The sequence below is a fragment of the Megascapheus bottae genome, chromosome 1 (genome assembly GCF_031878675.1).
Source record: "Megascapheus bottae isolate mThoBot1 chromosome 1, mThoBot2.hap1, whole genome shotgun sequence".
Classification (NCBI taxonomy): Eukaryota; Metazoa; Chordata; class Mammalia; order Rodentia; family Geomyidae; genus Megascapheus; species Megascapheus bottae.
Genome location: NC_143509.1, coordinates 59,521,231 through 59,545,979, shown reverse-complemented (window position 1 = coordinate 59,545,979; position 24,749 = coordinate 59,521,231). Strand labels below are relative to the sequence as shown.

Below are 24,749 nucleotides of genomic sequence, written 5' to 3'. Positions count from 1 at the left end.
TAGGATAAAGGTTTAGATTTAGAGCTAACTTCCATGGGAGAGAGGAGAGATAGAAATTCTCAACTCATAGCGTACTCGGGATGCTCAAACCCAACCATGAGTCACAGATGCAAGTATCCTAAACAAAATATTCTCCAACCAATTCCCGAAATATATAAAAAGAAAAATACATCATACTAAAGTTATTATTCTGAGAATAAGTTAGATTGTTCTAGAAATGCAAGAGGATGCTAGATGATGTGGGAGTTTGGCCTAGTGGTAGAGTGCTTGCCTAGCATGCATGAAGACCTGGGATCAATTCCTTGGTGCCACATACATAGAAAAAAAGCCAGAAATGGTGCTGTGGCTCAAGTGGCAGAGTGCTAGCCTTGAGGAAAAAGGTCAAGGACAGTGCTGAGGCCCTGAGTTCAGGCCCCAGGACTGGCAAAAACAAAACCTTAATGTATATAAATGAGGAAATGGTCAAGAATAGACATTTCAAAATATACCCATATGGTCAAAAGGCAGACCACAAAACAGAAACAGAAAAGAAAAACTCTTTAACCTTATCATTCATCACTATATCCCCTTCTATTAGTCCCCTTCTATTACTGGGGGAAAGAAAATTGGAACCACAATGATGTGCCTAATAGCACATTTATATGTCTAAAATGAAAGAAAAGAAAACAGTGACTCCTGGGAGGAAGACCGGCCAGGGGCACTCTCACTCACCACCAATGGTAGTGTAAGTTGGCAGAGTCACATAGGAATCATTTAGCAGTATTTACTATGATTGGACATGGATGCACCCATACCTGTGCTATTGCCTTTCTAGGTACACAGTCAATGGGCACCTAAGCACAGGTATAAAATTACCCTCAGTAGCACCTTTGGTAATCACCCCAATTGGAGGCTACCCAAATGTCCAACATTAGTAGAGAGGATGGATATGCTGTGGTTTATTCATGTAATAGAGAACTGTGCAGTAATAAAAGTGAATTCACTACGAGAGAGAGAGAGAGAGAGAGAGAGAGAGAGAGAGAGAGAGAGAGAGAGAGAGAGAGAGAGAGAGAGAGAGAGAGAGAGATGTTCAGCTAGGATCCAGTGGTGACAGAAATGGAGTGAGTACCTCCTACGTGAACTCACATTAGTCTCAAGCAAAAATAAATGTTTGAAGTCATTGTTTTAGGGATAGGTTTTACATCACATTAGATAACCAGAATATATATTGAAGTATGGAGGGAACACAAGGAAAATAGACTATATTCCATTTATAAATCCACTTTTAAATGTCTAAGGAAGGAAATCAAAGTTGCTAAGTCTATCAATTCCTCCTAAATGCTATTATTTAATACTTAGTTCATAAGTAAAATAAGGGATTTGTAAGTTGAACTTCAAAAGAACTTAAAAGTTCTTAAATTTCTGCTTCCATAAGATGAAATGTCATTGTGAAATGAGACAACTACTGGCAAACCTCCTTCTTGGCTAGCTGACACCATGGATGCTCTCAGATAATTTATTGAAACCATGTAGGGAATATGGCTGAGGGGTTTGTTGAGAGCTTAGAAGCCACGACCCATTGTGAGCGCTTGACCTACAGCAGCTCATCTTTGCGGGCAGGGAGGGGATTTTGAGTTCACTTAACAGACGAGGCTCAGAGGGTATGGAACCTGCCAAGATTCTGCAACCCGGAGTCCAGCCTGATGCCTTTGGATGCCTTCTCCTAAGGAAGTTTCATGAAGGTGGATTTCTCCATGTCACTCAGGGCTCTTGGTATTGTAGGAGGATAACATCCAGTGTCCACTCCCACCTTCCCTGGGAACCTTCCAGTGGGAGAGAAGAGGTGCCTGCGTGCAAGTGACTGCTCTGTGAATGCAGAAGCGCTGTCCTGGCCAGAGACAGCTTAGTCAACAGCTTGGTGATCTTAAAGTTCAGGAGTATGGATTGGAGCCAAAGGGACCCGTCCCCTGGATGTAACTTGAGAGGAAATCTGGAGAGGGGTTCTGGAAACTGTGGAAAGAAAAAGAGGAAGGATTTCAGTCCTGGCCCCAGATAGATTTTTTTTTTGCCAGTCCTAGGGCTTGAACTCAGGGCCTGAGCATTGTCCTTGAGCTTTCTCAAGGTGAGAGCTCTACCATTTGAGCCACAGCACTACTTCTGGCTTTTTCTATGTATGTGGTAGCAGGAATCAAACCCGGGTCTTCATGCATGCTAGGCAAACACTCTACCACTAGGTCAAACTCCAAGCCCTATTTTTTTATTAAAGAATTTATTAACATTGATTTTTGCATCATATTTCAAATGTCATGTTTAACAAACAAGTACTCAAGAAGGAAAATTCTATATGCAATCACTGGAACTTAGGTTTTAGAACATAATTAGAATTAAGCTGAGGGTTTGTATGTCAGACTCCCCACTATTTTTAAATCTCTATTTATTTTTTAAATTATTTTTAAAAATCTCTATACCAATTCTACATTTTTCCCCCAGTCTTGGCATTTGAACTCAAGGGCTGGGCACTGGCCTTGAGCTTCTTTTGTTCAGGCTAATGATCTACTACTTGAGCCATAGCTCCCTTGAAGCCTGTGTGTGTGAGTGTGTGTGTGTGTGTGTGGGAGAGAGAGAGAGAGAGAGAGAGAGAGAGAGAGAGAGAGAGAGAGAGAGAGAGAGAGAGAGAGAGATATTAATTAGGGGTGAGAGTCTCACAGACTTTCTATCCAGGCTGGATTCACACCATGATCTTCAGATCTCAGCCTCCTGAGTAGCTAGGATTATAGACATGAGCCACTGGCACCCAGCCCAACTCCTAATTTCAACTGTACCCAATGTCTGTAAAGTTGAAGTAGGAAAATGAAAAATGATCTGAGAGCTTCAGAGGTTTCTGGGAGGGAATCGAGAAGCCAGTTCACTACCTTACTGACTGAAGTAGCCTTAGGCAGCAGACATAGCCTACTAGAGTGAGCCAGTGCCTGCCAGGCCTCTTCAAGATCAGGGTTTCTGTTCCAGTGGTTTCTTTCCTGGGAGTCTTTCCAGTGGTTTGGAGAGAAAAGTGCTGTTATTCACATTGACTATCACCAAAGTGCCCCATGGGCCCTTCTCAGTCACATGGTAAGACTATGGCCTGTCTCCTTCCAGATCAGAATCTGAGAAGAATCTGAGGTATAGCCATTGCGTGGCCATGTAGGAGCTAAGAAGCTACACAGGGTCTTTCCAGGAATCTATCTTTGAGCTTTGCTTTATCTGGTGTGAGGGGGGTTAGTTATCACTTTCCCGGAAAGACAGACTACTATCCCTGGAATAATATAATCAGAGAGAGTGACATATGACAGAGAGACAAAGAGGACAAGGATACAAACGTGAACACACCGAATGCTAAGCCTCATTGTGCATTTAACTAGTGTGTTACAATTTATAATGGCCTTGATCCACTTCATCTCAGTTATTCTCTCAGCATTCCTGGCAGACAGAAATGTCCAGCCAGTTTCACGGACAAGGCACCTGCTTCTCCTGCCACCACCGGCAGGATCAGAATACCCCTTTCAGAACCACAGCACCACATATGCATGGCAAAGTTATTTGAAGAGCAATTACCCTTTCTCCACAGGCTGCGTCACCTCTGAAGAGTTCCAGAAGATTTCTAGTTCCTTCATGAATTCTTATAATGATGGGTAATTCACTTGCCCATGAGCTGGGATCCTTTTCCTTATCATTTCAGCCTTGAATTAAATTTCTGCCTACAAGAATTATCCTTAGATCAAATCATGGGCTTCTTTCCTGAATCACAATTTGCCTCAAGATTTTAATCTATCATCTGATTACATAAATAATAAAGAAAAAGGAAACATTATATAATTTTTTACTTTCAAAATGACTGAATTTTTTATTTCCAACAATAAGGAAACATAATCAAAATTGGCCACATTTCAAGCCAGGCACCAGTGGCTTTTGCCTGTAATTCTAGCTACTTAAGAGGCTGAAAACTGAGTAAGCCAATTATAGCAGATAAATCTGAGAAACACTTATCTCCAATTAACCAGCAAAAAGCCCAAAGTGGAACTGTGGCTCAAGTGGTAGAGTGCCAGCTGTGAGCAGATTAAGTGAAGGAATAGCACCCACACCCTGAGTTCAAACCTCAATATCAGCACAAAACAAAACAACAATTTGCCAGATTTCAAATGGCTTCTGATTTAGTCTGTGGTAATGGAACCATTGCTTAATTCAACTAACCTCAATACCTTTCCGCTAAGGTCCTCCCCACTGAGCATCTCCAGTGGGTAAGAGACACATGGTAGACATGGCAGAGACTGCCGACAGCATCAAGTGAGGTGAGGGGTTGGAGGGGATCTGTCAGGAAGATCCTGTGTGAATACAGTATTCTCTGGCACTGTTTGGCTTTACAAGAAACAATGGCATTTTTGTTTGCTTTTGTGTACCACCAGAATGATCACTGTGTTGTCTTCAGACAAGAACTCCAGTAGAAGCTTTGCCTGGTTCTTCAGCTGTATTGATGTGAGAAACAGCACTGGGTCAGTGTTGTTCCTAACAAAGCCCAATTCAGCCAGCTTCCTACCTCTTAGGTAAGTGCTGTGCTGGGACCAATAGCAATTTTGCTATTTTGGTAACTAGAATGCCAGGAGGTAGATGGTGAATTATGCCCTACTTCATAAAGGAAGCTGCAGTAAATTTCTATCAATTATCAAGTTGCTAATTTTTGTTTATTTATTAATAACTTAGTTAGGTGTTGGTAAGTCATGCCTGTGATCCTAGCTACTCAAAAGACTAAGATCTAAGGATCATTGTTCAAAGTTAGTCCTAGAAGAGAAGTCTGTGAGGCTCTTATCTCCAATTAACCACCAAAAGGTTGGAAGTAGAGCTGTTTGGCACAAGTTAGAAGGTGCTAGGCTTAAGCAAAAATGCTAAGGGGTAGCTCCCAGGCCTTGAGTTCAAGCACCAATAGCCTCACAAAGTAAAACAAAACAAAACCTGTAAGGAGTTGGATGGTAATAAGATGAGAAAAAAACCCCAAACTACAATTTCAGAAAAATGATCTCAAGTTAATTCATCCTATGGTCTTAAGACTAAATTGAAGACCTTTGAAATTTGGTCCATTTGACCATGCTTTCTTTTTGAATGCATGTTTTCTTTCAAGAACCTTGCTCTGAATGCCTGATCTGTGCTTTAAAGATGGCTTGTATTTTTAAATCTTCCTCTCTATTGGACCTAAACAAACAAAAACACCTTGTACTACATTCTCCTTTGTGCTTCAAAAGCCAGTACTTTAGACAGTAAGTATGATAGCAGTTTTCTTGTCTGAGTCTCAGAAAAGGCTGAACTTTGCATCTCAACAATGACTTGGTGGTTGAGCTGTGACCTTTCACAAAGAATATCTTCACTGCCATCACATGGCAAGTGGTGGATTCTTTGTAGGTATAGAATAGAGGAGGCTGCTAGTCAAAGAGAACCTACCCCCAGAAAGAACAGTCCTGAGTGATCAGAAAAATGAAAGTGAAACAGAGCCGAGTTCTTGCTGAAAAACACACAAATGTCCTGGGATTTGTGTCTTTCCCACTGAAAATTTCAGTTTTTGCCATCTCACCTCAGCTAAGAAGGCTCCTACAGACAGAAAGTGCAACAACTCAGTGAAGAAAGCATGAATTTAGCCAGGCTATGGTTTTTGAAATCACAGAATTGCTGAGTAGCTGAGCCAGATCCAGAAGTCAGGGTTATGGGTTCCCAGTTCCTGGTTCTTTCTTGTTTGCCATTTTGTCTGCCTCCTGATGTTTAGAAAACATTCTTGAAATTGGGAATTTTTATATCTTCAGTTGAATGGTTTTCTTTTGTGAGTGTGTGTGTGTGTGTGTGTGTGTGTGCGCATGCATACATATGTGTACACCCACCAGTACTGGGGCTTGAACTCATGGCCTCAAGCTCTTACTCTGATATTATTTTTCCTATGTATGTGGTACCGAGGAATTGAATCTGGGTCTTCATGCTCACAGCAGAGGCTCTACAACTTGAGTCATGCCTTCTGTTCTCATTTTTTTCCGGGTTAACTGGAGATGAGTCTTGCATTTGTCTGTGCCAGCTAGCTTCAAACTACAATCCTCAGATCTCAGCCTCCTGAGAAGCTGGGGCTACAGATATGAGCCATTGGTGCCTGGCCTGAGTGGTTTTCTTTTTAGTTAGAGAAATAGGTACTGATCTTGAAAGTTTTAGGATTAAAAATTAATAAGATAGAGAGAGGTATGCTGTTTCTCACCTATAATTCCAGCACTGGGAAGCTGAGGCAGAAGAATTGTAAGTTTAAGTCCAGGAGAAGGTGGTATGAGGTGGTTTGGGAGGAAGATAAAGAGGTAAATCATGGCCAGAAAGGGGCAAAAGAACAAGATGAGCTGGAAGAAGAAGAAGACAGGACAAATGCAAAGGAAAAGAACCCACAAACCAAGGACTGAGCAGAAGTCAGAGAGGGAGAAAAAGGAAGAAAATAAAAGAATCAGGGAGAGAAGGAAATTGAGGACAACACCAGGATAGAGCTCTGTGAGTTGATAAGGAGTGCAAAGTAGGAAGACATGCTGGACACAGAGGGACTCATAGTGCATCCTGCTGAGCATGGACAGAGGTAGCCAAGTAGGAAGGTGAATGGCAACACCATGGGAGAGAAGGGGAGGACTGGGCAAATGGAGAAAGCCAGCAAAGCCACCGTGAGCCTCAGAGCCTTGGAATCACACCAGGATCAGCTCACCTATGGGTGCCCAGGAGGTGAGAAACCCCACATCTACAAACCCCCAATATCTGCCATTGTGATCATTTCTCTGGGCTTCTCTCATTATGCCTGCATAGACATTCACTCATTTTCTTTGTTACCTCCAGAGGTCTTCACCAGGCAAGTTCCATGAGAAATGTATAGGTGCTTCCCAAAGACTGGTGGGGTATCTCTACACCCTCTTTACTTTCGCATGCCTTCAGAACTGAGGGAGGGGGGATTTTCCTGAGGAAAAGCAGGGCCTCCACCAAGGTTGGAGTAGAGTCCCAGAGGAAAATGTCACAACATGGTGAGAGCCATCAGAGGGAACATGAAAGCAACTTCCCAGAATTATTGAGTGTGGCCTTTCTTGTACACAGTCCCAGGAGAGGAACCTGCCAGCTCCACTGTGGTGGACCCTCCAGATTTGGGCCCACATCACCTTTGCCATGGACAAGGTGCAGGGAAAGCCAGCCTGTCCTATCCTTGGTTAACAATAATGTTAACAGATGGCATCCAGCCTTTTGCCTGAATGACCAACAGATCTCAACCAGGCAAGAGGAAAGTAGGCTGGGACATTCTCCTTCCAGAACTAGTAGCCTGAAATCATGAGCTGCTTCAAAATGTGCCACTTACAGAGATTTCCAGCTTGTGCAGGCTAAATAAACAGCTGCTTTCCAGTACTGATTGAACATCAGGAACACAATGGGAGTAGAAATAAATATACCAGCATTTTTTTTTCTCCTGGTACTGGGGCTTGAACTGTGTCCCTTAGCTTTTTTTTATTAAAGAAGTTATTAATGTTGATTTTTACATCATATTTTAAATGACAAGTTTAACAAACAAGTGTTCAAGAAGGGAATCTCTATTTACAATCACTGGGACTTAGTATTTAGAACTTAATCAAAATTATATCACTAAAGACTGGCACTATCATTTGAACCATACCCCTATTTCAGGGTTTTTTGGTGGTACATTGGAAAGTCTTGTGGATTTTCTTATCTGGCTTGGCTTTGAACGAGGGTTCTCAGATGTCAGTCTCCTGGGAAGATAGGATTACAGATGTGAGCCTCTAGTACCAGGCCATGCCAGCATTCTCAGTCCTCTAAAACACCTGCCACAGGATTGGTCCTGAGGCTCAAGCAGTAGAGTGACTGCCTAACAAATCATAGGGCCTTGAGTTCAAACCCTACTACCACCAAATCATTATCATCACTGTCATCATTATCCATACCACACACCAAATCCCTTTAGCCTCAGAGGTGGCCTTAGTGATGAGCACAACCTTGGGGAGGGGGGAGAGGGAGAGGAAAGCAAGCAAGAGCTACCAGACGACTCAAAATGTCAACCGGCCCGCTTTCCAGAATGCAATTCAGTGAACAGTCAATGGGTTTAGGGACTCCTGCATGCCCTGCATGCACCTGGAGTGAGTTGCCAGGTGGGGTTAGCTGAGTTCTGAGAGTCCTGGGAGCAGAGAGGATCGTGCAGGCGTGCTTTGCCCCCGTGGAAGCGGAGTTAAAGGCAGCCTCGGGTGGGGACGTGTACTCACGTGGATCCTGCGCCGGTGGGCGTGCCCGTGTTAGTGCCGCCCTCACCTCATGTACTCCCCATCACTCCTATAATCCATAAAGGACTCCGATTCCGACACCTCCTCAAAATCCTCCAGCACCAGGCTGGTGGAGTCCTCACCCAGGGGGCTGCTGTCGCGCCTGGGCGTCCTGGCCCGGGGCACCCGCGCAGGATGGGTGGTGGCCGGCCAAGGGGACGAGCCAGGCGGCGGCGGCAGCGGCGGTGGTGGTGGCGGGCCCGGGGGCCGGGCTGCGGACCAGGCGGGCTCAGACACGTCCTCGTCCTCCGACTCGGGGCCTCCATCCGAGGAGGAAGGACCCAGGACGTGGTAGAGGCTGGGGAGACGGATGTCGAAGCGCAGCCCGAATTTAGCGAAGAGCTTGTCGTTGAGGGTGTAGAGCTTCTCCGAGATGTCATAGCCCAGCAGGGCGGAGAAGAGGCGGGAGAGGTAGCGCTCTCTGCTCAGAAGAAGGTGGAGGCTTTTGCGGGGCCAGGAAATGTAGCTGCATTCGGTCTCCGCGGTCAGAGTGACCTGGGGATGCGGGGAAGCGGGAGGAGACGCTTAGACCCACAGCTGCGTGGATGGAGGGACATGCGGCTACTGGGCAGATGGTCGTAGTCTCCTTGAAATGCCACCCATAACTTGCCTGGATCTCTTACCTGTGTGCACAGACAAGGCACGTCCTGTGTCAGGAGCCTTCACCCACTGGAGACACCTCCTCCATATTCTGTGTCCTTACCTCTCATCTGATGTGTTTTCATGATGGATACCAGTAATGGGTATGCAACAGTAATAGGCTATGAAAGGTGTGTGTGTGTGTGTGTGTGTGTGTGTGTGTGTGTGTGTGTGTGTGTGTGTGTGTGCTGGTCTGGGGCTTGAATTCAAGGCCTGGATGGTAGACCTTAGCTTTTTCACTCAGGGCTAGCACACTGTCGCTTCAGCCATTAATGGCTTTTGGCTGGTTAGCTGGAGATAGGAATCTCTCTGACTTATCTGCCCATGTCGGCTTCAAACCATGATTTTCAGCTCTCAGCCTCCTGAGTAGCTAGGATTATAAGCATGAGCCACTCAGTGTTTATTAGTGTTCAGTTGTTTCTTTTCTTTTCTTCGTTGGCCATGGTGCTTGAACTCTAGGCCTGTGTCGTCTCTGAGCTCTTCAGCTCAAGGCTACTACTCTGAGCCACAGCACCACTTTCAGTTTTCTGGTGGTTAATTGGAGATAAGAGTCTCATGGATTTTCATACCCTGGCTGGTTTTGAATTGCAATCCTCATATCTCAGCCTCCTGAGTAGCTAGGATTATAGGAGTGAGCCCAGCTAGTGTTCGGTTTTATTACATCATTATTTTTTTAAATTCATTTATTGTCCTGTCACTGATGACCCTCTAAGTTGCTGGGTCCATCAATCTATTTGCACACTGATTGGTTTGTTAGCACTGAAGTCCCTCCTCTTTAACACACTGTTGTCTTTGGTACACAGGATGCCATACTCACAAGACAGCCTTCTGATTTCTCCTTCTCAGGTTCCTTCACTGCTTTACCTTTTCCTCCCAATTTCTTAATGACTGTGTCCACTCCTGGACCCCTTCTTGGTCTACACTCATTCTCTAAGGGATCTTAATCTCATACACTGGTTTTAAGTATGACCTGTATACAGCCAACTCTCAAAACTATGAGACAAGACTGACTTCATTTCTGAATTCTAGTTTTGAATATTTACCTGTTTGGGCAGCATTCTTCATTGGCTATCCACAGAAGATGGACATGTCAGATAAAGCCTTCTATTTTTCCAGATCAGCTCTAACTGCAGCATTTCTCAGCTCAGCTGACCAGCCATGGAATCTTCCCTGACTGTCTCTTTCTTTTACATCCTACATCCAGTTCAATACGAAAGCCTTTTGGCTCTGTTCAGAAAATATACACATCAACTCCCCCCCCCCACCTCCCTGCTCATCTCATTCCTCCTGGTTTTTCTGGACCTCAAGTACACTAGTCACACCTCAGGACTTGCTCTTGTTCCTTCCTCTGTATCTCATATGTTCTTCTCCAAATACTCAGAATTCACACTTTGCTCAAATGGCATGTGTGTGACCAGGGCTTCTATGGCAACCTAATATAAAATCACAACTACCTCTCCCTTACTACTACTGTTCTTATTTACATAGTTATTGCCCTCTGACAAAGCACATAATTTACTTGTTTATTATGTCTGTGGATTATATTTTGTCTCTATAAGTTGTAAATTGCTGAAGGGAAGGGACATTCATTTGTGCTGTTCACTAATATATTTCAAGCACCATTATCAGTGTCTATAAAATGCTCAGTAAATATTCTTGGAAAATGAATGAGTTAAGTGAAGAGTATAATCTTGTATGTTATAAGACTATCAAATAACACTTTGAAAAGTTCTGTACAGATTTCTTTCCCAAAGGGGCTGCAGAAATCTGCTTCTGGATTGGTTCTCTCATGCATTGGGGCATGTCTACAAAGCATTGGCAAGTATCAATGTTTTTCTTCATACTCATCTCAGGTTGGTAGAGGATACTAAATGTGATGTTATATGAAAATAGGACTTAGGTCCAGGAAAATGGTCACAGATTAGAGGAATGACGATGGTTCCTGAGAGAGCCACAGTGCCAGTGATTAGCAGATCTAGTAACTGACTTATTGAGGGCTCTGATGGAATGTTGATTGCTTTGAGTTAAAGACTATGTGAATTTAGGCAGTCACTGTTGATTTCTCTCTTTTAGTCAACAAAAACTATGTTACTGCAAAAGGCAAACCCAGGATGAACTATAACTTGGGACAGGATTTGACCCCAGGGGGACCTATCTGCAAAGAGGAAATGGGACTTCACACTGTCAATAGCAAATGTGGGATCCTATTGCTTCCAAATGAGGTACACACTAAAAATATAAGACAGGAATAGGATCATATTCACATTCCAGGCTGAGAGGCCATCTGGGGTTACAGCCTTTCCTTTAGACCATAATTCAGGCGAGGGCTTTGGGCACCCCACCTGCTCTTCCCTGTCAGTGTCACAACCCTGGTCTAGCTGGCTCAGGGCTGCTCAGCCCTCCTGGACACCCTCAGGGAGTTCCCAGAGGACTCTGCTGGGACAGGCAGAAGGGGTGGAGATATGTGGGGTGGATGGGAATATGAATGGAGGGGTCTGTGGCTGGCAGCCCTGGCCATGGGATCAACAACACCTCCCAGGCTCCATCACCACAGAGCCAACTGTCAGGGTGGGGACGGAAGCGGGCTCAGCCAAATGGCATTGCCTGGTATGTGTCTGTTCCGGGCTTGGCTTATATGTTGGCTCAGCGACTCCTTGATTGGAGTGATAGGAGATACGTGGAACCCAGTGCCAACATACTATGTGGACAGGGGAGTCTGAAAGGATGAATGAGTGTGTGTGTGTGTGTGTGGGGGGGGGTGTGCACACATAAACTCCACTCTTCTGATGGTCCACCTACTTGTAACAGGAGTACAAATAGTAGATCCAGATTACTTAGTTTTTCAACTTTTTAGATAAACTTTAGGATGTTTTAGAGTCCTAGTGTCCCCATCTATAATAATGCTAACAACAGCAACAATATCTATTCCAGATTGGTGTGAATCAATGAGGCATGTGGTACATGCCTCATGCTAGCCATCCAGAAATCCAGAACAAAAAGGAAGTAATCAAATTTGAAGGGCTGGCAGAAGACAGAGTAGGGATAAGAGGCCAGGTTCCTTCCCCACTTGGCAGGTGGATGTGAGGACTCTACAGAGTCCAGAGGGGGTATCAACGGCCCACTAGGAAGACAACTTAGTAAACCTTTCTTGAATATCTCTGATGATCCTAGAATTGTCCTTAGTATCCTGGGGTTAGAAAGAAGGAGAAACCCAAATCTTTAAAGAATTCATTAGGTGGAAGACAGAAAGAAACTCAGACCATCACAATAGAAAGCAACATGGCAGAGTCAGCTTAAGCCAAAAGAGCAGCAAACTGTAAGGGTAGAAACTGGTGGAACTGGGCAGAGTCCACAGAAGAGATGTTGTCAGGATCTCTTGTCTAAGTGGAAATGTATTTCAGATAGAAAAGACCAAGTAGTGGCCAGGGCATGGAATTGTACACCAATATAGTGAAATTGGAGAAGTATGAGTGGTGGGTCATGGCAAAGGTATAAAGAAGGAAGGGTGGGACATTGATGGGAATCTATCTTGTCCTCATAAGCCAGTGATGCCCCCATAGCTTACTGACCTCCTTCCCTCCAGGCCCATTCTCAGAACATGATCTCAGAAGTCCACACCATGAGTGGTTCTCAAAATAAATCTCAGCCCTGGCCCTACCTGGAAGTGCACATTGCCCCGGGGGGGGCCTTGGAGCTGCCTGGTCCCACAACTCAACAGCTTCCTTAAACCCCATCCCACCTGCCCTTGCATCTCTGACTCTGTTTGGTGGCACTTGGCACCCCTCTTCAATGATGCTTAAATTCTTATCTGTTGAGGTCTCTGTCCCTATCTTCTCTTTTATCTACTTGATATTTCTTAACAGAGATGTGACCAGAAATCTCTTTAAGTGATTCACTAAGGGCTGAAAGTTTTTCTTTTGTGGGCGTCAGTGTATTCTGAAAGGGTTTTCAGCAGAACAGTTACATGCCTACCATTCAAAGACCAGCACTGTCCTGTTAGGCCCATTCTCCAGATGCCCGGTCACTCTTCCCGCAGGGGAGTAAGTGGCCAATCATCACATTGGCAAGCAGTAAAGGACAGATGTGGGAGAGGAAAGATGTGGCAGCTGAAGCTGGGTTACAGAGGGACAGGAGCGGGCTGCTTGGGGTTCCTTATTACCTGAAAGGTCCCCTCCTCTGAGGGATGCAGCGATTCCCACTCAGGAGAGTCCATAAACTGGTATGGAAAGATGTAGTGCAGAAACTGCCCATCTTGACTCACCCGAACGCTGTCAAAAACAGAAAAGAAATGGTGTGCGAAAGGGAAATGGCTGCCCAAATGTCCTTCGCAAAGGGCATGTGTTACAAATCATACAACAGTAAAATCTCATTAAAAGCATGAAAGAATCCAAAGCAGGAGCTGTTTAACCAGGGGTGGCATTGAAAAAAGGGAGTCTTCCTGAACCTTATTCCCCTCCGCTACCCAGAGTTCTCAGTTCCTAGCTGGAAGATGCAGCCTGGGGTGGGAGAATTTCAAAAAAGCCCCTAGGCCTGGGCCTTATCCCAGAGCAATTGAACACAAACCCTGAAGGTGGAATCTGGCCTTTGTCTTTGAGAATTTGCTAGGTTAGAGGAAGTCACAGGCACATAAATAACTGGCCACAGGTGAATGTGTTAAGTGTTTTTGTGGTGAAGGAGCCCAGGGAGGGGGAAAGTTTGGTCTCTGACTATGACAAACTTCTCAAAGATGACCATCTAGCTGAGGTTGGAAGGATGACTAGGCCATAGGGAAGCAGATAAGGATAGAGATGGATAAGATCTGGGAACTCTAGTCTCCATTATTTGCTTTTTATTTTTATTTTCTTGTCTTCTACAGTGCTAGAGCTTTGACTGGACACATGGCTGAATAGCTAAAGATTGTGTCCCTTGCTAGCTGGGTGCTAGTGGCTCATGCTTGTAATCCTAGCTACTTAGGAGGCTGAGATCTGAGGGCTCTGGTTCAAAGCCAGCCTGGGCACAAAAGTCCACAAGTCTGTGAGACTCTTATCTCCAATTATCCACCAGAAAACTGGAAGTGGCACTGTGGCTTAAGGGGTACAACAATGGCCTTGAGCTGAAGAGTTCAAGGACAGGGTCCAGGCCCAGAGTTCAAGCCCCATGACCAACAAAAAGAAGAAAAGAAAGGTTGTCTCTTGCTGCTAGTTATAGCCAAGGGGCTCAGTTTGAATTAATGGGATATCAAGTTGAGGTTTTAATCAATGTCTAGATGTAGATGTATGCATACAAATCACCAAGAGACTACAACCATAACTACCTTTTATCTGATCATCTCCTAAAGAAGGAGAGCAGAAGAGGATGTAGGTCTCCAACTAGGCTAAGAATGGCAAGAACACACTTGCAACTGCAAGACTGGGTGATAAACCAAGAATGACCCAGGAATATTTACTGAGAAACAAAAGGATGAGAGTCACATGAAGTGCTGACTTCAGCTGAACCTCTTTCCCTCAGGCCTCAGGTTAAATGCTCCATTCCACACAAAGTCTTATCGGAACTCCTCAGGAAAGAGACCCATTGGTGACTCACTAGGTCACCCACTTTGCCTTTCTTCTTGGAAAAAATGATAGCAGTAAGCCAGGTGCTGGTGGCTCCCGCCTGTAATCCTAGCTACTTAGAAGGCTGAGATCTGAGGATCTTGGTTGGAACCTAGCCCAGGCAGAAAAGTCTTTGAGACTCTTGTTTCCAGTTACATCACAGAAAAAAAAAATCTGGAAGTGGTGCCATGTCTCAAGTGGTAGAATGCTAGCCTGAGCAAAAGAAGCTCAGGGACAGAGCCCAAGCCCAGAGTTCAAGCCTCAGGACCAGCAGGAAAAAAGTAAAAGAAAAAAAGAAAGAAAAACTATAGCCATGATAGAGTATCACATTAATTATTGGCTTCTTTGATAGACTGGGACTGCCTAGCATTCTTATTAGGGAGGGAGGAAGAGAAGAAGGAAAGAAGAGCAAATGAGTGAATAAATTCATTTGTGTATTACCCTAAACAAGGATCAAAAGCTCGGGAAATCTTACCTCAGAGAGGAAGACTTGAGGAGAGAAAGAAGCTGCTGAGCATAGGCAGCTCCCCCACCATTATTCTGGGCAAGGAAACCATCTCAACAACTCTACTGCATCTTTTATTATCTGTCTCTTTTCCTTTCTTGCTCTCGATGATGGGTTATGTCTTCATGTGAAAGTTTAGAAAGATGCTAGTTACCTGCTCAGGGGTTGTACAGGTGGGAGTTGGTACTTTCCCATTTTCTAAGAGAGAAACTGCAAGGACAAGCTCAGCTTAAGCTGGTGACTGGCTTTGAGGAAGTCACTTAATTCTCAGAGTCTTGAAAGGGCCACATTGCCCTTGTAAGAGCAAAACAAAGACGACTTCTGAGGTTTGAGCAAAGAGCTCCAGACGACAGTCTCCATATACCAGTGGGAGTCTGCAGCAGAGGATCAGCTTCCTAGTATCCAGCACCACTTTCTAACCAGCTCAGGTTGCAGTGGCTCATCCTTCAAATGGAGCCCAGGAACAGGCTAGCCTCCTTCCTCCTTGTTTGACTTAAGAAACTTGGGATTGCACGAAAGACTGCTATCATCTCAAAGATAACCAGCAACATTTTCCCAGTATCACTTCCTAATTGCTAACTTACATTTTTTTTTTTGAGGTTCTGGGGATTTAACACAGGGCTTTTTTATGCTAGGCAAGCATTCTACCACTGAGTTACACCCCTCGCCCCTAATTTATGCTTTTCCTGCAAAGTGTGCTGGAAAGAACAATGCAGGCAAGCTCTCTTTCTCCCTCCCAGGATCACCAGCTTACACAAGCTCAGAGGAAATGCCTCATATGTAAGGACACCTGAATTGTATGATAATTACAATCTGCTTCTAGAAATGAGTCTGTGCAGTGGAGGGTGACTCTTCCTGGTCCCCCTCCTTTAAAAGGGAAGATATAATTATCAAATAGCATCATGGAGCTCAAGAATGAACAGGCTCCATTGTTTTTAAGTACAGAACTACAGCTAGCAAATGTTTTGAATATAGTAACCATGTATAGTTGTTTTCAGATAATGTATAGTTTACAGATGAATTCACTTATTTGCCCCTTAAAAAATTTTTTTTTGCCAGTCATGGGGCTTGAACTCAGGGCCTGAGCACTGTCCTTGGACTGAAGAGCTAAAAAAAAAAAAAAAAGAAAAGAAAGTGCTCCCATTCTGAAGCAGCATGTAAACTGTGAGTGACCCAAAAGTGCACATAAATTAAAGAAACAGAATTGTAGTGCCATTAAGTCCCAGGAACTGACCTGTCTGGGTTAAAATTAACCAGAACTCATGTAAATTCAAGGGATGGCATTTTTTTCTAAAGACATAAAACTACCCTCAGACAGTTAATTAGGACTCTACTGCCCTGAAGTGTCCCTAACTCCTACCTTATCTCACTCCAATAGCTGATTGCTATGTTGATGTAAATCTGTAGTCTTTGCCTTTAAAAGCCCTGTAGAAATTCTGTTCAGGGCTTCCTCCTAGGCTCTGCTGTGTGGGGAAGCCTGGAGCTAGCCTGCCTGAATAAAGCCTTGCTTTTGCATTTCAGAACGTCTGACTCTTGGTGGTCTCTTAGTGGTCCTCCTGGGACTTGGAAAATAGAGTACTTTTCTCAAGGCTAGAGCTCTACCACTTGAGCCACAGCACCAGTTCCAGCTTTTTTCTATGTATGTGGTACCAAGGAATCGAACCCTGGTCTTCGTGCATGCTAGGCAAGCACTCTACCACTAGGTCAAACTCCTGGTCCACTTGTTTGCCCTTTTAATTTCTTAGTAAATGATATGAAGTATCTCTCCCTTCATAACTCACTCAACAATTCTGAGTCAAAAAAATAAATAAATAAAAGATGGGTGCCGGTGGCTCACACCTATAATCCTAGCTACTCAGGAGGCTGAGATCTGAGGATTAAGGTTCAAAGCCAGCCTGGACATGAAAGTTCCTGAGACTCTTATCTACAATTAACCACAAGAAAACCACAAGTGGTGCTGTGGCTCAAGTGGTAGAGCATTAGCCTTGAGCTGAAGAACTCAGGGACAACACCCAGCCCCGGAGTTCAAGCCCCACAACCAACAAGTAAATAAGGAATATATGTGTATATATAACACTTTGGATACTATAAAAGAATACACATCATTAGTAGTCATTATGTTGTCATACTATTAGCATCATTAATTTCATTCCCTCATAGCATGGCTAGCAATCATATTTAGTTTCTGTCTTTTATTCCTTTCTTGGAATCAGAACCTCTCAATCACCATCTTAATTTTTCTGCCACATTTGCAGTCTTGAACAAGCTGGCAGAAATTGGGGGAGAATGGGTGCTTATCTCCAAGAGACACTGAGGCAAGACTTAAAAAAAACTCTAACTACTGCAGTATGCAGTACTTAGTCCCATGGGCCTCCCTCATTAGATGTCACTAACCACCATTCACCTGCTGACCAGGCGAGCACACACTGATGCGGGCAGCAACTGCTGCTCCCCATGTCTTACTGTCAGTGTTTCAGAGGAGAAGCATCTCCACCAAATCCTCACTGTGACAATATGGACATCACTGCTCTCTGTCCTCGTGGGCCCTCAGCGTTAAGGGCTTGACTTCTTGGTCTACAAGAATCTTGGCAGAACAACTGGCACGGAAAATGGAAGTACATCCCTCCGTACCTGGCTGTACACAGAACAGTTGTACTTTAGATGCTGTACAAGTCAAACATAGCAAGGTTGTAGCTGATGCTCCAGGAGGAAGAGAGGTTACTGGGGATCTCCTCTCTTTCTGGTCTTATTCCTTGCACATAGTTGCACATAATGAGTAAATGTTAATACATATAGGGAAAATTACAGACATAGGTGTGTGTGTGTGTGTGTGTGTGTGTGTGTGTGGTCATTTTATCTGTGAGTTCAAGAAACATTTCACCCCATACTTCCCAGCCACAAGTATTCATACAGTCATTCTTACCAACTGAGAAGACACCCCATGATCTGTCTCTTGGAAAATACAAAGAAAGAGGAATAAACTCACTCCTAGAAAAATCACTTGCCACATCCTTCCCTCAGTGAAAGGGGACATGAAATGGAAAGGGATCCTGGGAAATGAGAAGTGTAGGCTCAGCAGGGAGGGAGGGGGATCCGAATCCTGGACAGAGGAACTTACCGGCCTGAGAGCAGCAGGGACAGGCGGTTGATGGGTGTCTCTCCTTCCACGGCATAGTTCTGCTCCATGGCCAGACTCAAGACCTGCTCTTGGCAGCAGCGAACAATCTCCTTGTAGGAGCACAGGGGAACCCGCAGGGGCAGGCAGAGCGTCTTATAGAGAAGGTCAAACTCCTCCGGGAGGACGTTCATGCGCAGGCGGTACACCTGGTGTGCCAGCTGGAGCAGGCAAGCCACTGTCAACAGACAACTCCAGCAGACCACGTCCAGCCCACAGGCATCAAACCAACCCCACAGCATATAGCACAGGTAGCCTGTGCCCAAGAAGCCAAAAAGGTAGAAGCATCCATACACCCCACTGCCAGCCATGAAGCCAAAGAGCAGGATACAGTTGGCAAGGTGGTAGACAGCACCTTCCAGAACCTGCTTCCAGCCAAAGCATGTTGGCCCCTGGAAGAGGAGCTGGCCCACCGAGCTACTGTTGGTGCTCATTATTGAGGTGTGTCAAAGCCTTGCACATATAGGAAACACTGCGAATGAATTGGGCTGTACTTCCAGGTGCCTTCTCACCACCAAATCTGCCTCTGCCAGCAGGGATGCTTCCGGTGGCTTTGGGAATGGATTCCAATCATAGTACATGAAGAAATAGAAAAGCTGTTTTCTTCCTCAGCGAGGCTCTGGCTGTTTCTGTAGAGTGGTGGAAAACTCCCGTGACTCCAGGTTTTTTAGGATGGCCTTCATAGTTAGTTCCTAACAGAGAAGAGAAATTGTTCCCAGACAAAGGTAGACTGACAACTTCAGCTGTGTCGAGGGAAGCGGCCACATCCTGCTCTCTGTTCCCAAGCAGAATGACAGCGCCCAGCATGGGAGGCATACTTGTGTGCCATTTGGAATGCGTTCTCTCTTGGCACCGGAAGAAAGGGTGACCCCGGAGGGATACCATGTTTGGAATTGGAATCCAAGAGGTACTGGCAGTGAGAAAAAACAGGCCAGGCAGACAGGCAGAGCACTTAACATACCTCCCAGAGGACAAGATAAGACCTTGGGTCAACAGAAGTCACAGAGAGATTTCATCTTCACACTGCAGGCGGGACAAGGTGTAGAGACAGAACTCGCTAGAGGAAGGGCCACAGGGAACCCCTGAGGGAGAAGGGCAGTCAAAGCAGCAGAATATCACACTAGCAGCAGATACAGGGTCAGCAGTGAAAAAACCTCTTGAAAGCCTTTAAGACATTGCAAATAATCATTATGCTCTTATATGATGTCCATTCAACAGAAATAGCTCTGTAAAAGCAGTCTTTTGAATTCCAAGCTAACTCTCTCTAACATGTATTTGGATCTAGTAATAGTTAAGAAATGATAATACAATATGTTTATTTGATTAATTGAAATAGGAAAGGGGCAAAACAAGATGATTGGGGGGGAGGGAAATGGGGACAAAAACATGAGAAGGGGCATCAGTGTGCTACAGGTAATGCATCTACTCTCTGGCAAGTGTAACTGTAACCCCTCTATACATTACAATAAAAAAGAAATAATAATACATATCATCACTATCACCTATCCCAATAACTCAGAAGCACCTTTAAGTGACAGATTTATGTTAGGCATTTTATGTACTTACTATTCAGTCATTAGCATAATCTTCCTTCTAAATCTGAGTGAAACTGAGGTGCAGAGAGGGGCTATTTTTACAAGGATTTGAACCTGAGACCATCTGACTTAGCACTCCCAGGGTAAGTTATTTGCATGGGGGAACCTGCTTTGGACTTTCAGGAAATAAATAAATCTGGACTGTGCAAACATCAAGCTAAGAAATGTGACTCTGCATTCCAAATGCCTTCTGGGTTTTTCCTGCTGACTCCTGGGTTAGGAGAACCCAGAAGTTTTATTGACCCTAGAGTACAGGCGGTGAACTCAATAACCTTCCATAACCATCCAAATGGCTAATTCATTTAAGATTTTAGGCCTTTACTTTACTGTTAAAATGCAGCCAGTTAAGGAAAAACCAACAACAACCCAGGTATTGTCAAGTGTGCTGAGTGAATCTTTAGTTCAACAAATAATTTATTGAACGCCTGCTACGAGACAAGTATTAGCTGAAAGAAGCCTCGAAGACAACCGTGGCCAACTGTGCTGAGGGTTCATGCCTGTAATCACAGTTACTCAGAAGGCTGAGATCTGAGGATCATGGTTCCAAGCCAGCTTGAGAAGAAAAGTTTGTGAGACTCTTATGGTTAGTTAACCAGAAAAAATGGGAAGTGGAGGCATGGCTCAAGTGGTAAAGTTTCAGCCGTGAGCAAAAAAGAAAGTGGTAAAAAAGAAAAAAACGGACAGGACGGTCAAGAAAGAAATATCCCAAGCCTCCCTCATGACAATGCTGGCCCACAGTGTCATCAGAGCTGTGGAGTGGGGATTCCCATGTGCTGATTGTGTTCTTTGCCTGCCTCCCAAGTCAGCCCATGCGTTTGAATAAGCAACAGCTGCTCCTCCATCACCTTAGTCATACCCCCACCTCCCAGGGTTGGCATCCCTGCCAGCTGTGAGCAGGAAAGGCAGGGCACAGGTGCAGAGAAGCAATCAAGGCTCTGCTTCAGATTGAATTTCAAAGCAAGTCATCTTTCTCAGCAAGCCTGCCCGATGAGTTGGCCTTGACCTTTAAAGAGACAGGCAGAACTGTTAACTACTGCTTGCTTACCTTTCTGCTCAGACTGAACTCAGTGAGCTTCCCTGCCAATCCACATGTAATTATGTGAGCAGAGGGTGCTCATGTTTATGAAGCTGCTTTGGTTTCTGCAGGCCATCCCAAGATACCTTTTTGACTTCTGTTCTTGAGATAGTATCTATCTGGCCTTGAAATGCAGACCCTCTTGCCTCCAACCTCCCAAATACTAAGATTATAGACATGTACCACCAGATGCAGCCTTGCTTTTTTATTCTTCCCCTCTCTTCTTGTGTGTGTGTGTGTGTGTGTGTGTGTGTGTGTGTGTGTGTGTGTGTGTGTGTATGTGTGTGTGTCTTCTAGTCCTGATGAGGCTTGAACCCAGGGCCTGGGCACTGTCTTTGAGCTTTCTCAAGGCAAGCACACTACCATTCGAGCCACAGAACCACTTCTGTTTTTTTCTGTGTATGTGGTACCAAGGTATGAACCCAGGGCTTTGCGCATGCTAGGCAAGCACTCTTATCAATAGGCCAAACTCCCTGCCCTCTTTCTTTCTTTTTCCTTTTTTTTTTTTTAATAGAAGAACCAGGTTTAGAGAAGATAAGGAGGCTAGAGATGTGGCTCAAGTGGTATAGTGCTGGCCTAGATGATAAGGCACTTGCTCAGGGCACAGAGGGATTAAAGCTAAGTCAGTGTGAGTCTACATCGTATACTCTGTGTTAAGAGTTATATCCTATTAAGGACTTTTGGGAGCTTATATGTAGCCAGATACATTTATCACCTCACAAGATTTTCATAAGCTGTTGAACATGAGTCCAAGAATCATTTTATTAAGTATAAATATGACATCAGACAGGACTTGTGATTAGAATACAATAAAACTTTGCTTTTAAAGCCAGATTTGGAGAAGGAAAAACAAGATGATTAGGAGGATATGGGGGAAGGATATGGGGACGAAAAAGTAAGAAGGGGTATCAATGTGCAAGAAGTAATATACCTAGTACCTTACAAATGTAACTGTAACCCCTCTATACATTATCTTGACAATAAAAAAGTAAAAAAAAAAAGCCAGATTTTATAGAAGCAAAAAAGCTGTTATATCAAAATAGTACATTCTTGTCTATAAGCATAAAAGTAGTATAATGAGAAATATTTAGGGGAGGAAAACCCCCAGAAATAATATCATTTATTGAGTTGATTTGATTCAGTATTTCAGGATAAACTGTGTGCTGATGACAAGGGATATAAAGGTGAACCTAAGATAATTACCATGTTTAAAGGATTTTTCTTTTTGTCTACAAGGGGGGAGAATGGCCCAGAATAATTGCAGACCCATAAAATGTGTTTAAAAGGGGGGAAAAAATCCTGCCAGGTGCTAGTAGCTCAGGCCTGTAACCCTAGCTACTGAAGAGGCTGAGATCTGAATCTGAGGATCATGGTTCAAAGTCAGCTCAGGCACGGAAGTCCATGAGACTCATATACAATTAACCACGAGAAAACTGGAAGTGGCACTGTGGCTCAAGTGGTAGAGTACTAGCCTTGAGCTGAAGAGCTCTGGAACAGCGCCCAGGGCCACCACGACCGACCCCCCCCCCCCAAAAAAAAAGCCCACACTGATGGGGGACACCAAGAAATGAGGAAGAATATTGCAGGAAAGTGACATGTGAGCTGGTCTGAAATGAGGATTAGGTGTTCCCCAGCTAGGAGAAGAGCATCACAGTACGGAAAACAAAATATAAAACAAAAGTACGTGGCATGTTCCAGTAACAGAGTGGCTAGTCATAGTGTCATAGTTCCAGCAGCAGTAGCTATGGAAAGACAGCTAAACAGCATCTCCCAAGCAGGAATTCCCAGGCATCTCCCAGGTCAGGAATTTAGGCTAGATTTGCAACTATTTGATTTAGAGGTTTGAACTCATAGCCTCTTGCTGCTTGCTTACTCTGCTGGGGCTCTATCACTTGAGCCACGTCTTTAACCCTGCTTTATACAGTGTTTTGGAGATGAAGTCTTGCAAGCTTTTTGTTGCCTGGGCTAGTCTTGAATTACAATCCATCAGATCCTGGCCTGCTGAGAGCAAGGAGTATTGTCATCAGTAGCCAGCTCAAAGTGCATTATTGCTTCAACTTTACTACTATTGAACTGTAATAGATGAGAATAAAACAAAAAATGGTAATGCTTCACCAATGGGCTTGAGATGAATACTTTCCTGATGCAGAATTAAAACAGTTGTGATGTTAAATTCTTGACACACATTTCCAAGTTCATCTCAAGGACACAACACATACAAGCTGTTTTGATTTTACTTTAGCTTAGGGAACTCTGGTTTTGCTTGAGCAGAATCCCCTGTTGTCAAGTCCTGAATAAAAATGTGCAGAAAAGCCCAGCATCTCATTGGTTTGATGAATTGAGAGTTTGCATGTGACCAATGAAGTGGAGAAGGAAGAACCAGCAGAGCTTAGACATTATGGAGGCCTAGGCTGAGGTAATAGCTGGGCAGTTGCTATGGCCATGAGACATGCCCAAGGATGAGGAGGGCAAAGAGCACAGAAATAGAACGAATCACAGAGGCATCATTATAAACCTGGATTTCTTCATCTGCAAAGCTCTACGGGAGGGGAGTAAGTTATACTTCTGTATTGCTTCTTTCCGTGTACTTGGGTGTTCTTGGAACCAAATGCCTCCATAGTCAGATCTCTGTATATTCTTCATGGACCAGTCCTCTGAACATTTGCTAATTGCCTTATTTTGCAAAAACTGAACAACAGACAAGCACTGGCAATCTTAGCCATTTAAGAGGTTTAGATCTAAGGTTCAAAGTTTGAAGCCTAGATAGGAAAATCCATGAGAGTCTTTTATCTCCAATTAACCACCAAAAAGCTAGAAAAGGAGCTGTTGCTCAAGTGGTACAGTGTCAGCCTTGAGCCAAAAAGCTCAGTGATAGCACCCAGGCCCTGTGTTCAAGCCCTAGGATATTCTTTCTCTCCCCACCCCCCAGCCCTCACACACACACACACAAACACACATACACACACACACCTGAATATCAGACAACGAAAGTTATAGTTTCATTTCTTTAAAAATTGAGACAACTGGGCCGGGAGTTTGGCCTAGTGGTTGAGTGCTTGCCTAGCATGCATGAAGACCCGGGTTCGATTCCTTGGTACCACATACTTAGCAAAAAGCCTGAAGTGGTACTGTGGCTCAAGTGCTAGAGCCCTAGCCTAGAGAAAATCCAGGGACAGTGCTCAGGCCCTGAGCTCAAGCCAAGGACTAGCAAAAAAAAAAAAAAAATTGAGACAACTATGAGAGAAACAATATTTATTCAGGCTAACCTGGCAGTTACATGAACAAGATAGTTCTGCAATGTTTGCCTACTCAGCATCTATTTGCCTTATCCTCCTTTGCAATAGATTTTGTTTTCTCTAGGTATCTAATAAGATCTAAGGGAGAAATTGTTTACACCAAGTAGCATTAGTCATTCTGCTAACAAATATTTTATTGCTTCATAAAAATATATATAACCTTAGGGGCCAGGAGTTTGGCCTAGTGGTAGAGTGCTTGCCCAGCATGCACAAAGGTCCGGGATGGATTCCTTGGTACCACATACATAGAAAAAAGCTGGAAGTGGTGCTGAGGCTCAAGTGGTAGAGCTCTAGCCTTGAAAATTCCAAGGACAGTGCTCAGGCCCTGAGCTCAAGGCCAGGACTGGCTAAAAATAAAATTATATATATATATATATATATATATATATATATATATAGTCTTTAAAGGCTTAAGAGAGCTTTTTCACATCTACTGGTCTTGAACAAGAAAGCACAATCTTGCCTTCATCAGTCTTGGAAGAGGGAAGGGCAAGCTCTGAGATGAAAATAACCAGAGTTGGATGGCATCATTACATCCAGACCTTGCCCTAACTTTGTACTTCCAGT

The 24,749-nt window shown here is 44.2% G+C and overlaps 1 protein-coding gene across 2 annotated transcripts; it reads right to left on the bottom strand.

Moving 5' to 3' along the window:
* Window positions 1–1,176: 1,176 nt before the first annotated feature.
* On the bottom strand, window positions 1,177–18,992 carry Popdc2 (popeye domain cAMP effector 2). 2 transcript variants are annotated; one of them, XM_090332249.1, is made up of 4 exons: window positions 18,160–18,992; window positions 13,126–13,234; window positions 8,411–8,822; window positions 1,177–1,989 (listed from the first exon to the last, which is right to left on the bottom strand). In XM_090332249.1, the coding sequence occupies exons 1-4, from the start codon at window positions 18,648–18,650 to the stop codon at window positions 1,904–1,906; spliced, it is 1,098 nt and encodes a 365-aa protein (XP_090188375.1). In that variant the 5' UTR covers window positions 18,651–18,992; the 3' UTR covers window positions 1,177–1,903. The 2 variants fall into 2 exon arrangements, with proteins under 2 accessions (XP_090188375.1, XP_090188370.1); XM_090332244.1 differs by having other exon boundaries at window positions 1,900–1,989; window positions 8,271–8,822.
* Window positions 18,993–24,749: the final 5,757 nt, after the last annotated feature.

Excerpts from the sequence above, each read along its gene's own strand:
- Popdc2 (XM_090332244.1), bottom strand. The coding sequence starts at position 18,650 with ATGAGCACCAACAGTAGCTCGGTGGGCCAGCTCCTCTTCCAGGGGCCA. Across the intron at positions 13,235-18,159 it reads TCCCTGCTGCTCTCAGGCCG|CGTTCGGGTGAGTCAAGATG; the intron begins GTAAGTTCCTCT and ends TGTTTTTGACAG. Across the intron at positions 8,823-13,125 it reads CAGAGGAGGGGACCTTTCAG|GTCACTCTGACCGCGGAGAC; the intron begins GTAATAAGGAAC and ends CCGCATCCCCAG.